This window comes from Lutra lutra, chromosome 8 (assembly GCF_902655055.1).
Source record: "Lutra lutra chromosome 8, mLutLut1.2, whole genome shotgun sequence".
NCBI lineage: Eukaryota > Metazoa > Chordata > Mammalia > Carnivora > Mustelidae > Lutra > Lutra lutra.
In genome coordinates, this window is record NC_062285.1 from 80,154,264 (window position 1) to 80,170,565 (window position 16,302).

At 42.0% G+C, this 16,302-nt stretch overlaps 1 protein-coding gene across 4 annotated transcripts in view; it reads right to left on the bottom strand.

Annotated features, from left to right (window-relative positions):
• Positions 1 to 16,082, bottom strand: part of SINHCAF (SIN3-HDAC complex associated factor) — a 32,983-nt gene extending 16,901 nt beyond the window's left edge. The window contains exons 1-2 of one of the 4 annotated variants that reach the window (XM_047742115.1): positions 15,906 to 16,082; positions 1,521 to 1,668 (exon numbers count right to left, since the gene is read on the bottom strand). In XM_047742115.1, coding sequence (XP_047598071.1) covers positions 1,521 to 1,648 — 128 coding nt within the window. In that variant the 5' untranslated portion in view covers positions 1,649 to 1,668; positions 15,906 to 16,082. The other 3 variants (XM_047742117.1, XM_047742118.1, XM_047742116.1) reach the window with 3 other exon arrangements.
• Between the last annotated feature and the right edge of the window lie 220 nt (positions 16,083 to 16,302).

A 16,302-nucleotide genomic window follows, 5' to 3' on the forward strand; every position in this document is an offset into this window, starting at 1 on the left:
TTACATTTTATAAATATAATTAACTCCTTGATCCAATGAACCATTCATTCTACGTACTGCAATTTGGTCATTCTAAAATAACATTTTAAAAGTTAAGTAATAGTAAAATTTAAGACCTAGAGGAGATTCTGGTCACCATGGTTTCAAACAATGTAGTCCAATTAATCTTTTTCAAGTGTGTAGGTACTTCCACAAACAACAAAATGCCACCTTTTAAGTAAACTAATGTATCACGATATTCTAGTTTTAGACACATAACCGGAGGCACTGTAGTTTTTTCAAATGACTGCATCTGCATGGGGGGGGATCTATAGGACTAGTCACCAAGCTCTTTTTAAATTCTGTCTTTGAAGAACTTTCATTTAGTGCACTATTATAAATACATACAAAAAAATACTGGTAACGTTTATCGTGTATACCACTGGAAACATTAGGAGAAAAATGTAATTTAAAAAGGCAAGGTCCGGAGAAACTCTTTGACAACCTTCAAAATAATTACAAAATCCAGGATTTACAAATAAAAATTCAACAAGTATTTTGATAAAAAAAGAGAAGTGGTAAAAATAACTTCTAACATGGGAAATGGTTCAACAGTGAGTATTTTATCCAAGCACTTGTCAGAAAGTAAATTCCATTTTATTAACCAGAGGTTTATTTTCAAGAGATAAATGAGGGGCACCCCCATGGCTCAGTCAGTTGAAATCCAACTCTTCTTCTTTTTTTTTTTTTTTTAAAGATTTTATTTATTTATTTGACAGAGTGAGAGTGAGAGAGGGAGAGGGAATACAGGCAGGGGGAGCGGGAGAGGGAGAAGCAGGCTCCATGCTGAGCAGAGAGCCCGATGCGGGGCTCGATCCCAGGACCCCAGGACCATGACCTGAGCAGAAGGCAGATACCTAATGACTAAGCCATCCAGGCAACCATGAAATCCAACTCTTAATTTCAGCTCAGGTCATGATCTCAGGGCTGCAGGATGGAGTCCCACCAACTGCGTGCGCTCAGTGGGGAGTCTCCTAGAGAGATCCTCTCTTCCCCTCCCTCAAAATAAATAAAGAAATCTTAAAAAAAAAAAAAAAAGATAAATGAAGAACAGAATCATAAAATGAAACATACCCCGACAGACTTCAGGGCAGAACATTAAGTCCTGTTATTATCCACAGGAGGCTGAGTTAAAATACATTTCCATAATTTAGAAAAACAACACAAAGAACAGAAAACTTGGAGAACAACCACTATTAAGAGAAAATAAGAGTAAAGTCTCTCTATATATCTTGAAGTTAAAAATGAGTTTGTTTGGTATAACTAAGGGGCTTCCGATTTGGTAGTTCCTTATAATCTGGAAAAGAGTAAGTGGTATTGTTTGATCCGTTTTCAAAGCAAGAACCTTAAAATAGCCTAGATGAGAATGCAGTGATTTAATTTATTAGCACATTACTCCAACTGCCTGCCTTGCTCGGAAATATTTCGTAAGCTGTGATCTTTTTCACCTTAAGAATGGTAAAAACATCAGATGATCTTACCCAAAACAGCTCTGAAAGTCCTTTTCATAGCGTTTACTGTCAGTGAATCGAGAACTGGAGGACTTCGCTCTGCAAATACAGCAGCCCTCTATACTTCGGTACATCTTTGGCTTGTGAAAACCAAACATCTTTTCTTCTGGGCAATAGTCTGTAAAGCCAAGGGAATTGACACAGCTTTGTTGAGGGCTGTAACAAGGAACCATTAAAAGAGAGTTCTCTGCTCCACCCCACTCCCAACAACTTGATAGTACATGACCAAGCCAGACAGGAGGGCTCTGGGGAAGACCTCCTCGATCTACCTCCATTCTTGGCACTAGCATGCATGGCAAGTGTATAAAACACAGAGAATACATTATACATTAATTAGAAAAAAGAAACTGAAGAAAAAAAAAACACCACACAAAATAGCTCAGTTATTTAACAAGGCCTCTACAACACCTCCTTTTACCCTCTTGGCAACACTCATTCCAAAAATGAGGGGAGGGAAGCATTTTTTAAAAATCAACTTTTAAGTAGAAAATATAACAAACTCTCCCCACTATAAAATGATGGAATCCTACACAATGAAGGACACATCCTAAAATTTAAGGTAAGGCACCTGCCCTTCTGTTTTGCGCCTTTGCATGTATATGATTCCCTGCTGGGGAAGTTTTGAGCATTTACCATGACCACTACTTGATACTAAGAACACAAGTAGCTCAATATGCATCAACCCACAATACTCTGCCCTATGGAAGTTAAAGGGGATTTCTTCTGTGATAAATGGGAAGTTCTAAGCCAACAAGTTGACTCTGAATTCAAACTACTGCAAGGAGGATGTAAAATTCACAAAAATCCAGGGTCAGGATTCAAGAATAATAATTTTATAAATTATTAAGATTAATTAAAAACAAGCTCATATTTCCCGACAGCTCTTCTATGAAGACCTGTCCCTGAGAGCAGTAATCAATACTGAGAGGCAGAAGTCCAAGAAATGCAGGTGAGATAAATTGTGATTCTCATGATGAAAAACATCTCAGTATCAAGCAAGGAAGGAAGGAACAGCTCTAGAGCTTACATGTAGCAAAAATGTAGCTGGCAGTAAATACCCACCTTAGAAGAAATTTAGAATATCCAAACCAAGAGACAGTTTCACCAGAACATCTGGTGTTCTTTTATGGTGTCCCATCAGAGAGAGACTAAAAAGTCAATGAATATAGAAACTAAATCCCAACGGGCAAGTGTTAAGAATCCAACTATAAATCACAAAAGCATCACATACAGTATCAATAAGAAAAACATTATTAATACCAAGTAGACTGGTACCCATAGTTTTAGGAGTCAAACCACAGAACACCATCCTTTTAAAGATCTTTTAGATACACACTGAAATAAATAGGAGTAAAACAACAACTTTGGTATGTCTTTGGATGATCTGTCTGATCCCCATTCCATCTCAATTCTGGTTAGTACACCAGAGGAAGTATTTACAAAAGCAATTCACAGAAATAATCAAATAACCCATGCTGTGTTATGTGTCTGAGATTGAGGGATTCTGAAATACGGACAGATGATTTAGGATTTTTTTTTTTTAATTTTATTAGCAAACAACTAAACACTCAAGTTTTCCTTTTAAAAATGGGCTATTATTTATCAAGTCTTCTTCTTAAATGTTTTTGTTGGTGGGGGAGGCAGGCAAAGAAGGGAGATGGGGGCCAGGCAGAAGGCCACTGATGCACTTCAATAATTAAGCCTAAACAGTTATTTCAGGGTGGCTGGGTAGCTCAGTGGGTTAAAGCCTCTGCCTTCAGCTCTGGTCATGATCCCAGGGTCCTGGGATCAAGCCTCATGTCGGGCTCTCTGCTCAGCAAGGAGCCTGCTTCCTCCCCTCTGCCTGCCTCTCTGCCTACTTGTGATCTCTGTCAAATAAATAAATAAAATCTTTGAAAAAAAAATAAACAGTTATTTCAATTTAAGAATTGTTAAAACAAGAAAACAAAATATCCTTAGTTGATTATTTTTGTTAAATGAAGCACTTGGGAATTTTTTTTTTTTTTGAGAGGAAAAAAACGAGGAAAATACTCTACACAGTAGGAAGAGGTGTAGTAAGGCCTGTGAAATGAGATACAGATTTTTCTCCAAATAACAAGCCCAAATGATAAATGAAAAGAAATGTCCTGAGGGGTGTCTGGGTGGCTCAGTCAGTTAGGCTCTGCCTTCACCTCAGGTCATGATCCCAGGGTCCTGGGATTGAGCCCAGCATTGGGCTCTCTGCTCTGCTCAGCTCAGAGGAGAGCCTTTTTCTCCCTCTCTTACTCCCCCTGCTTGTGCTCTCTTGCGCTCTCTGTCAAACAAATAAAATCTTCAAAAGAAAGAGAGAGAGAGAGGGAAAGACAGAAAGAATGAATGAATAAAAGAAAATGTCCTAAAGAAAATGATGGTATATTCCTCGGTTTTGAGACAAAAATGTTACGTGACTCTTTCCAGCTCTCACAACTAACCTGTGGGTTCTCCAAACTCCCCTAACATTCTCCATTACCATCAAGAAGGTTAAAAGTCCACACTTCCTCTTACAGTGGCCAGCTTCATCAATAGCTCTAGGAAACTTCAGCCTCCCTTCTCAGCAAGGACAAAGGAAGTACAGCAAGAAAGGCCAGTTCATTCCCTTAATACACAGACCAAATCCTATTACAACAGATTCCTATCTCTCCACTCACAATCCCCTTCCCTCTCCACAAATAAACATGCCATCAAAACCATACAGCAGGGGCGCCTGGATGGCTCAGTGGGTTAAGCCGCTGCCTTCGGCTCGGGTTGTGATCTCAGGGTCCTGGGATCGAGCCCCGCGTCGGGCTCTCTGCTCAGCGGGGAGCCTGCTTCCTCCTCTCTCTCTGCCTGCCTCTCTGCCTGCTTGTGATCTCTCTCTGTCAAATAAATAAATAAAATCTTAAAAAAAAAAAAAAAAAAACCATACAGCATTTGGATTATCTCCAAGATAGCAACTACCTTCACCAAGGCTGGATTTGACCAAGAAACACAGTTTGTGCCAGTTACTGCATGGGCAAGCTTTTAAGGAATGTTAGGGTTATAGCTAAATACTGAGGCCTTCCGTTTTATAAGCAGCTATTGTGAATCAAGTGTTCATCTTCAATATGATTTTTTTGTTGGTGGGGATCTCCACAAAACTTACCCAACAGTCCCCACAAGACATCCCATTCTTCAGACTGAGTAATATTTTTTTAGGAATTGGGGAAAATAAAATAGCCTGATATCTTCTGACTGACAATCCTTTACACAGCTCTGAAATCTTATGTTCATCCTGATAAAATTCTGCTTCAGTGTCTGAGAGGGGTGTCCCTGCTTTTCTGGGCAGCGCTAAATGCAGTAAGGTGCAAGGCACCCGCCTGCCCCGACACACAGGAGGTGTATGAACCTTTTAATGGATTACTTAAACCTATTAAACCTTTTCTGAGCTTATTCCTGCACTTGGGAGGCACCTGGAATCTGCAGCAAATACACAGGGGTTTCATTTTGGGCTTTGTTTACAGCAACCCAGTTAAGCAGTGGTTGGTGTTTAACCATTTTGCGCTTTGGGGAGCCCAGAAATTAATGAAAGCATTTTCACAGAATCTAGAGATCCACTAATGTTTTAAAAAACAAAACAGAACAAAAAAAACAACAACCCTATAAAACCTACCCACTGTCTGGAGGAAGAGGACAAAAAATGGCTCTAAAACCAACTTATTTTTTGTATTTATAGAGAAGGTGGTAGGTAGGTGTAACACAACTAGATTTTAAACCTGGAATTTCTGTTATTTCAACAAACCTGGTGGTTCTTTAGAATATTTCTTTCCTAGAATATTCCTAGAAATTTCCTAGGATATTCTTTCCTAGTCCCACATTTGTGCAATATTAAATGATTCCTCCAGAACAATTTATTTTATTTGTTCAAATGACACTGTAAGCTATTAAACTATTTGTGACTTTTGCATCTATTCTCACAGGAGTCACATCATTCCACACTGTTTTCACAGACGGAAGCTAATACCATCTGCTTCCTAATTGATGAATAATTACAGAAGAGAGTGGACACCATACAATCTTGCTCTTAAGTGTGTGGGGAAAGCAGAAGAAAATTAAGCTTTGAAATAAAGCCAAAAATCAGGAAAGATTTAAAATGCTTATTAAAAGCTACCATTTGTCTTCTAAAATTAGAACAGTGGTGATGGTTGCAGAATTCTGTAAACATACTAAAAACCACTGACTTGTTCACTTTTAAAGAGTGAATTTTACAGTGTGTGAATTATATCTCAAAAAGCTTGTTTTAAAAATGAAAACAGACTGGGTTAGGAATTCTGTCTTTGTATATCTTTGTAACCTCAGCCTTTAAATAATCCCCGTCACTTAACAGGTACTCAATAAATGTGATTAAACTTTTTTAACAAGTTGCTGTGTTGTTTTTTTTTTTAAGTTGTTGTTTATACAGCATCTCATGTTTCATAAGGCACTTTCATTAACATTATTTCTTTGGCTGCTGTCAGCCAAACAGCCACAAATTTTTACTGTTCTGTCCAACTTAATTCAATCTCCCAAAGTTAAAAAGATTAAAGTTAACAGTTAAGTCAGCAAAAACCGTAAGAGAAATAAGTTTAACCATATAGGCAAAATATCACAGACAACAAAAAGTGAATTTTTAAAAAAATGCAACAATTAATTCTAAACATCTGATTAATTTCTGGGTTTTTTTTTTTCCACTTTAAAGCTGCACAATTCACATAAATCCAATGATCAAATTAATTAAAAGATGGGGAATGCAACCTTAGTGTTAACACAAGGAAAGGGTGGGGTCAATGCTGTATGTCAAGGATACAAAAGGACCAATTCTATTCTTTATTTATTTATCAAGTAATCTCTGTGCCCTACATGGGGCCCAAACTCAACCCGGAGATCAAGAGTCCAATACTCAACTAACTGAGTCAGCCTGGAGCCCCATCAAAAGGACCAATTATAATCTAATCTAACAAGATTACAAAGCCAAAGAGCAGGGATGGTATCTATTTTATACTTAATTCAACATGCAGAAGGTAAGTACACTGAGTACAACACAATATAAATGGGAAAGAAAAGGAAGCTTTACAGCAATAGCTAATACTGAAGGGATGCTATTTAAGAAAAAGTTTTCTGGGGCGCCTGGGTGGCTCAGTGGGTTAAGCCGCTGCCTTCGGCTCAGGTCATGATCCCAGGTCCTGGGTTCGAGCCCCACATCGGGCTTTCTGCTCAGCAGGGAGCCTGCTTCCTCCTCTCTCTCTGCCTGCCTCTCTGCTTACTTGTGATTTCTCTCTGTCAAATAAATAAATAAAATCTTTAAAAAAATAAAAAAAAATAAAAAAAAATAAAAAGTTTTCTGATAAATAATAATTCAAGCCTTAAAGAGGGTCTTTTAACAATACTAAACCCCTTTTAAACTTGACTTTAATCAGGAAACAGTATGAAGAATAGTGAAATGCAAATATCAAAGCTTTTAGTATGCTTTTTTAATATGGAATTGGAGACAGTGAGGTGAAGAACTTAATTCTACAGAGTATTCTTGTCTTTTATCTCTTGCAAGGGTATTAATTTAACATTTAGGAAAAGAGAGATTTATCTTCTTATGATAAATGCAACATCTAATAGGATCACTTTTTTGGGTACACTTTGAAGGACACCAATAGTTCCTCTAAATATAACTTCCCCAATTCCACTTTCTAGATTCCTTTTAGGAAGTAAAGCGTTTTTTTAATTTCCAAAAATACCTTTCAGAACTACAAAATGCCACTGGATGGACTGGATAGAAGAAAACTAAAAGAGAAGTATGTATGCCAAGGTGATAAGTCAGCTTTATAGTTAATGTTACAATTTGTCCATGCCACTTTGGGAGATGAAATTCTGATTACAATTACAATTGCAACATGTAATTATAATTACAAATGCAACCTCCCAAAAAAAAATTCCTAAAGTGTTTTTCATTTCCAATAGACCAAAATTCTACAGCTTCTAATCATCACTTTTATTAGAAACCAATGGACATAGACCTAAGGGAAAAAAAAAAAAAAAAAAAAAACACAACACTAGAAGCATCCTATATGTCCGTGGATTCTTAGATTGGTTAAATTATGATGTTTTCATACTACAGAATACAGTTCTAGCCCCTAAAAAGAATGCAGATTTGTGACATGTACAGCGTGGGAACTATCCAGGATACCTTGTTCTGTAAAATAAACAAACTGAATAACAAACAGTTACACAGTACAATCCCATTGTGTGTTTTTGAAATGGGACCTTAACTGGCTTTTTAAAATTGTTTTCTAAAAACTAGTAACTAGTGCCTCTGAGGGGAGCAAGGATGAAGGAAGCTTACTTTCACTTTCCTCTTTCCAGCACCACGCCCCCAAAACCTTAGTATCATCTCACACCTTGACTTAACTAAAGAGGGATCTGAAAGAGCCCAGAGAGCTTAAACAAACTTCCTCAAAGACACAAGATGGAGAGATACACATTAGGAAATACACTCCACAGCAGAGTGAGTACAGGACAGACATGGAGCAGGATGGGAAGGAAGCTGCGGAGAAGAGACAAGCAAAAGATTTGTAAAGTGGGAAGGAAGCAGCGTTGAATAAAGACAAAGGGAACCCAGCAACCAAAGACAACTTTGAAGTGAAGGAGATGGCATTTCTTTAGAGTTGAACTTTAAAATGACAGGATGATGGGAAAGGAAGAGATATAAACACGGAAAAAATACCCGTGATCAAAAGTTATAAGCAACCTTTAGTTGCTGTAATTAATTGTTAATGTCACCCTCGACACCATTTTTAGTCAGTGGTATGCTATCTTTAATCACCTAAGTACAGGGTCCAGTAAACACTAACAGTGTAACTGGAGCAACACTTCAGAGTCAAACAGGACTAAGAGTGTTTTGTGTTCTCATGCTGCCAGGCCACTTGGTTGCAATGTTCCCCCACAATGAGACCTGTTTCATCAGCCTTGATTAAGGAAAGCCATGGAGCCACTGAACATTATTCCCTCTTACCTCCCTGTTACCAATCCATATCGCAACACCAAAAATCTTGAATTTACTTTACCTGTTCACTTTTAAGGGACAAATTTTAACTTGGCTGAAAAAAAAAACTGAGGAAGGGTTATAGACCCCACTTCTTTGCCAATGGCTTCTTCACACATGTACCCAGGTTGCCTGTGGAATTCACACTTAGCAGAAGAGCCTAGAACTCATCCTACAGGAAAGAGGTCAAACTCAGAAATAAAGTCTTCAACTGAAATAGCCGAAGTTAAAAATAAAAATCAAAAATCCAGGTCTCTGAGTTTTAGATAATATTAAAAAAAAAAAATACTAGGTCCTCCCATTTTTAACAGTGTGAAAAAACACTGGGTATTCCAATTCTAGATTAGGACTGACTCCAGTGGATGAGAAAATTGTAAATTAGGGAGATAGGATTTATCTGCTTCTAAGGGGTGATTATCATCATTTAAGAAATGTAACTACCATTGAGTCTGCTAAAAAAAAAAAAAAAGGCACTGTAATAGTCAAGTTGGAGTCTATTTCTGCTTTTCTCTTTACAACGGAATGGGAAGTCACTTCTAACTTTATTTGCCCTCAGCAATATTAGAGTGAAATCTTATTTCTACTTTCCGGGGATGCTGGTGAAGCAAGAATATGAAAATACCAGTGTCTGTATACCATTTATTTCCTTAAATTTATAAGACTTGCATATTAGGGGTGCCTGGGTGACTCAGTGGGTTAAAGCCTCTGCCTTCAGCTCAGGTCATGATCTCTGGGTCCTGGGATCGAGCCCCACATCGGGCTCTCTGCTCAGCAGGGAGCCTGCTTCCTCCTCTCTCTCTCTCTCTCTCTCTCTCTCTCTCTCTCTCTGCCTGCCTCTCTGCCTGCTTGTGATCTCTGTCAAATAAATAAATAAAATCTTAAAAAAAAAAAAAAGACTTGCATATTATAGAAATATAAACTCTATTTATCCCAGGACATATCCAACAGATTAAACTGAGGACAGAACCCTGATTTCTGATGGTTTTCTTTCAAGCCCAGGTTTGTGGGAAAAGAAGAATCTGGTCATTTCAGGGAGATTTTAAGGTCATGAAATTGAACATACTCTTTTCTGTGAAGCTGTGGTGTTTCCAAACTTATGAAAAATATTAAGAAATGGGATATGGTAGCATATACCTGGTCTAACCCAAACCTCAGAAAATTTCTTTAGCTCTCTGACCCTTCCATTTCTGAATGGTACCTATAAAGCATCAACACAAGGGCTGGAAAGTCCTAACCTTGAAATACTCTACACTAATTTTATAATCTCTTCCAAAGATGTTCTTCTGGTATTCACCTACCTTAGTTATCACCAATATAGTCACATAGAAAGTCTGGAAGTCAACCGGACTCTCCCTTCTCAGGCTCTGCATGGACCCCAACATGCTTCTACTATTAAGTACTTAAAAATTCTATTTCTTCCTTCACTTCTCTGGTTCATGTCCCTTCTGTCCTCACTGCCTATTTGTTCCTCATTATGGTGCTGGAGCCTTGTAACTGATTTCCTTAGGACCTTCAAACAGGTGGTCCCTTTCTAAAGCTCAAACATTAATCATCTCTTTCAAGGTATCAATACGCACTTCAGGATAATATCTAAACTCCCTGGCAAGAAATGCAAAGCTTTTCAGGATCTGGTCCTGCTTACCAGCTGCTCCCAACTTGGAATCCTGATATTCCAGGAGTGTCAAACCAACTTTAATAATAGCTACATCTCTACCCAGGTTGTTATCTCTGTCTTGGGATGGTTTTACCTCCATCCTCTTAACTCGGGAAATGATTTTTTTTTTTTTTTCCCAACAAAAGCTGTCTATACCTGTATTGTAATACCTAACACAGGATTTTTACACACTTGTTTGCTCTATTACCTCCTCCTCTCAATGGTAAACTGTTGCAGAGCAGGAACTGTAAGTCTTATATTACAACCAGGTGCTACCTGTACATGATACACAGATACAAGCAGAATTTGCTAACGCCTGAAGAATGGGATAGGCAAAACAGATCTGAACAGTATACTTAAGCGCACAGAATGGGAAATGGGGTCCACAATAAAGAAGTGTATTGGAAAACTGATACTTTGAATGGAGTCATTTTTAACATTTAGTCTGTAGACTTTTGTAGAAAAAAAGGTTCAAAGATTTCCAGGGAATGTTAACCAAGTGAATCACTTTAATTAGAAAAGACTAATAGAAAATAATTCAATGCTTTCATAACAATCCGAAAAATATTTCTTGCTTATTTGAAGCAGGCACGTGGGGAGGAAGGAAAGGTTAGGAGAATAGTGTGGAACAAAATGAAATCTCAAAACGAGAGCTATTTAAACTCAGCATATATTAACATGAACCAAATTAAAATTACATTAAGACAAATCGAACTTATGTAATAGGTGGAAACAACTCAATATAAAGCTAGAAATGAATTATTTTAGTTCAGTTGCAACTCTCATACTTCTGTTGCAAAAAGAAAACCTTCCTTGAAAACAAACTGCCTTCTTAGACTAGATGCATTTCCAGATCATTTCCATAACACAGAAAACCTTAGTTAGACTCAATTAAAAGAGAAACTGAAGAGCCAAAAGACAATGAAACGTTTTCAATTTGTAACCTCCCAGAGTCAAAACTAAGTGTGGAAAATCCAAGACTCTTGTGGACAAGAGAAATCAGGAAGAAAGAGAATGGCGTTTTCTCTATTTCCACAAGTTTTTGCTGTAAAATGATTCAATCAAAATTGGACAGGCAACCTGGTGTAGAAGACAGTGTCTTCCCAGAACCAGTTTCTGAAAGTAGGGGAGAGGGCCAAAGACACTCATACTTTCCACTCAACATTTACTGAATTATTTCCTCCAGCAATGTAACTGGCCCCAGGCCTCAGTTTTGTCTCCTGTAAAATGTCTACTTCCCAAATATATGAGAACAGCCAGTATTTACCAAGCATATCACTTGCTTAATTATTTACAGCCTTATGTAGTAGGTATTATTATTACTGTTTTGCAGAGGAGAAAACTGGACAATGAAGTGACTTATTTAACACGATAACAGCTTTGAAACCTAGGCATTTTAACCTGAGACTTCCAAACAACAAACCTAATGCCTCAACAAATGGGTTCTCTTCTTTCTCAGCCAATTACATTCCCTTTAAGTGGAAAAAAAAAATGTTGCATTTTTAAAGCAACCTACTATGTGTTAGCATGTTAAATTAATTTGTCCTCATCACAGCATACAAAGTTGGCTTATATTTCAAATAAGCTTAGGCTTTCCCCAGTGAAAAACTGATTTTACATAGAAAATCATTCTCAAATTGCTTTTCTGACATAAATCTACAGGAGTCTAAGCCCCAAGAGCCAGGTTTTTCCAGGCCCTGATTACAAGTGGGAAAATAAACTGACCATCCAGTTAATAATACTGTGGGACAGCAGCTTTGAGGCCTGCTGCCCACCAAAGTTCCAGAATACACAACCTATTGAACTTTTCATTTCCAAACTCCTGAAAAAAGTTATGCAAAAAGGAAGGAAGGAGGTCTTTCCCACTCTCCATTCATTCACCTTGATAAATCAAACCTCCTCTGCACATATGATGTGATACTTAAAACAGAAACTATTAAGCTCTATTGTACTTGAAATCTCCAAGAACACTGAAATTCTAGCTGTATCCCAGGTATAAAATACTAATCAAGATAAACAAATCAAAGAATCTTAGTGTACTTAAAAAACATCTCTTAACACATTTTAATAATAGCCCAAAGAAATAACTGCACAAAAGAAACTCATAGTTATTAAATACAAAGTTTTTCATATTCTTGATATGTTCCTTCTACCCACTTCAGAAATGTATTGTTACTTAATTGGCTGCCCTTAAGTATTTGTACTTTGGTCAACCAAAACCTGGGAGAAACAGGTCTATTTAATATCAGAACAATGAAAAGAGCAATTTGTAGTTTTTTTGTTTGGGCGTGGCATCTAAGGATATTATTTTTTGGTAACAATCACTTTTAGATCCTAACCCTTAAACATTATCCAAATGTGGGAGAAATCAGGAAAGAAGCTGCAGATCCGGTGCTGCTTATCGGTTGTCTAGACTGCAGGCAAACCCCAAATACCAAAGAAGCATCCATGTGTCAAACCAGCATAATTTCTGAGCTATGCCTGGGGCCACATAACAAAAAAAAAAAAAAAAAAAAAAAGTTGGCTCCAAAAGAAAATCTAAGAGGGGTAACCAAAAGGTCAAACCCAGTTCACGGGAATTAGGAAGCAGCTAGCAGGGATAGCTATAGCTATAGCCTTTTACCCTGTCAACCCCCTTAGCAGCTTCCTCCCCAACCACCATATAAAATCTCCAAGAAAGGCCCAATTCACCACGAGCTAGCTTCTTCAAGGTCATCCTAAGATAACGGCAAGGAACAATCACCAAACACTGAGCCACGCATACCTTTAGGGCTAAGAGAGATTTTCCCCCTTCCCCAAATCGTTATATACTTTAAATACCATCAGGCTTTTCTCCAATTCCATCAGAAACAAACTCCTAGACTTTAATTTAATTTAGATTGACCACCTAAATAAACGCGTTCGGTTTTGCGACCTACATTATTAAAAAGGCTTTCCAAGTCTGGCAAACTCCAGTTCAAAAACAGGTGCTTTCAAGGTACTTTTAATGACAAGGTCAAATTCATATTTTTAATTACTAGAAGAATAAGGTTTTGTTTTTTTTTTTAACCTTCCTCAGGACTACGTGAGGAGTGGGAACTGGGGGAGTACTGCTAGGGTAAAACTCCCTCGCACACGGTCAGTATTGGCGTAATCAGTAGTTCCTAGTCTTCCCAGTGTCTGTAGTTAGCCAAGGTTAGACGAAGAAAATAAAAACAAAGAAACCTACTATGTCTAGTTACCAGAAAAAACTGCACCGCCCTGCCACCCCAAGAAACCAACCCCACCCGCAACCAAAACAAACCTCGCCCCTCCCGGAGCCCCCTCCCACACGTAAACACACAAAGAAAACAGCGGCACGCACAATTCAGCCACAGTCCTCACTTCCCTTTGTACAACGGGGAGCCCCGAAACTTCCCCACGGTGGTTTTTTCGGGTGTCGTCGGGGCTAGGCGCCCTCAACGTGCGGGCCACGACTCGACTGCGGGGGGTTGGGGTGCTCGCCGCACGCACCCGCTTCCCAGAAAGCAGCAAGATGCCTCCCCAGTCCTCCTGGGGCCCTCTGCACCCCTCAAACGCGCTTCCCCCTCAGGCACGCGGTGACGGCCGAGAGGCACCGGGGCAGCAAATAGAAACGCTCCCCGGTGGGTTTGTTGGTAAATAGAACAACTTGGGTCGGGAAGAAAGTTCCTGCGGAAAGCTGCTCGCCGGGGCGAGGGCGGCAGGGGGTGACCCGCGTCCCTTGCCGCCTCCTCCCTCACCTGCGCCGGAACAACGGGCCCCCACGCACGCCCGCCCGCCCGGCGCCTCCCGCAGGCCGCGCCTCCCGCACGCCGCGCTGCCGGGGCTTGTTCCTCCTCATGGCTTTGCCCTGACGTAATTCAAACATGGCAACAGTTCGACTTCAAAGGCGAATCCACAGACCTCCCAGACACAGACTTCGGGCCACGGGTAACGGGCCAAGAACTCGGGGCCACGCTCTCCCGGCCCCTCGGCCGTCGCGGCACTCGGCTCCCGTACTGAAGCGCCGGGGCCCCGAGACCGCCGCCTCCCTGCCGGCCCGGAGCGCGGAGCACGCCGCCTCCCCGCGCACCAGCATGGCACCTCACGCCAGCAGCGCCGCCAAAGTTTCCCAGCGAGGAGCTGAGGGACAAAAGCCCCTCTCGAAACTCGCCCAAAGTTCGGGGGGCCGGGCCCGCACGGCCCTCCGCCGGGCGGCCACCCCAGCGCCGGCGGGGCCCGCACAGGCACATGCAGCTCTTTGTTTTCTGTCCAGCCGGGCGCTGCCTACGTGCAGCATCAGGGATGTCGGATTGTTTCTCAGAGGCGAGAGACACTTGACGATCACCCCGGGTTAGGGTCCGGACCCCGCGCCCCGAGAGCTCGGAGCCTGTACCCCCGTCCTCCCCTCAGCAGCAAGCCCATTTAATCAAAGTTTTTCAGTGTCCTTGATGAGAAACGCCCGATTACCCGCCCCGCACCAGCGGAGAGTTGGCGACTTTCACTCTGCTTTTTAAACTGGCAAGACGCCATCATCAGCAAATCACATTGTCCTGCCGGCCGGCCGGCCGGCCGGCCCCGACAGCACCCGCATCTCACTGCCGGCCCGGAGCCGGACACTCACACTGACCTCCGGCGAAAACCGGGGTCGCAGCCCCAAGCACGTGGTCTGTCATGTTCAGCACAAAAAGCAGTGCCCTCCGGAGTTCCCTCACTCCTTCGGCGCACACAACGCCGCTGCCTCCATCCCCAAGTCAACTTGGCTCTGACTAGCCATCTTAAGCCGCACACGGCTGCCCCAGAAAGCCCTCGCCGAGGCGCCCACATCTACGCTACAGGTGAATAAATTGCGAACAAAACTTGAGGCTCCACAGACACATGGGCCCCCCGCGCTGCCTGGGCGCGGTCGGGGGGAAGAGGAATTGGGGAGCCGGGCTGCTTCAAGCGGCCGCGTGTTGCTCTCATTGTCGCATCCGCATCCCTACGGAGTTCGGCAAACAACGCCACGCCGCGTGCACTCCGGCCACCGGGCGCTGACCCAAAAGGCCGATTTAAACCCCCTCACGCCCGCCAGCAGACGGCAACTTAAGTTTCCGAGCGAATGGCGTTTATTGTCCACCCTTCTCAAACACGCGCCGGGGGCTGCAACGAAACTAAACCACGAGGTTCAACCGCGGCGCCCGACCACTCCCGGGGCGCGCGCCCACGCGAATGCACCAGCCCCGGGGCCCCTCCACAGTTGCCAGCAAGTCGTTTTTCTCTCGGGCCTTCCAGCCACCAGCTCCTTTCCGCCACACAACACTACGGCTGAGAAAAGTCATTGTCACCTTCAACGTGGATCCCTCAACTCCGGCGACTCCTCAGTCGTCTGCAGCCTCCACTCACTTCCCCCACCCCAAGACTTTCGGTTTGCCTCCAGTACCCTCCCAATTAAAAAAAGACACACTAAACGTGTATACAAAAGAACCCGGGGCTTGAAGATCACGAGAACACTGCTCCCAGCAATGCCATCTCCAAGACAAAACTTCCTGTGCGTGCGTCTGTGTGTGCGTATTTGTGTGGAAGGACCGGGGGAGGTGGGGGAGGTGAAAAGAGGAAAAAGAAAAAAAAAAACCCACTCTGAAATCAAAGCCTCGTGAGACAGTTTTGCACCAGAGTAATGGTTAGAGTCACTCACCTTCCAAAGGCAGCCGTTCCACGCGCAATAACGTTCCCGAGGTGCGGAGTGCACGCCAAGCCAACCCCCCCTTCCGATCGCTCCCTCCTCCTCAACTGCCTTGTCTAGAAAGATTGTCTCCTGCAGTTCTGCAGTTGCTACCGCTGGCCGGGAAGGTGTAGATTCCGCTTTCCCTCTGCGCACGCGCGTCTCCCGGTACAAAATTCTCCTGAATCGAACTTATTTGCATACGGGCGCGCGCGCGTCGAGGGCTGGGAGGGGAGAAGGCCTGGCGGCCGCGCGCGCTCCCGAGGCCTCTATTGTCCTTTTAAGGGGAGAAGTGCCGCGGCGCGGGAAACGAGGCGGCCAGAGGGAAACGGGGGCGGGGACTGCTTACTACGGCTGACGTCACGTAAAC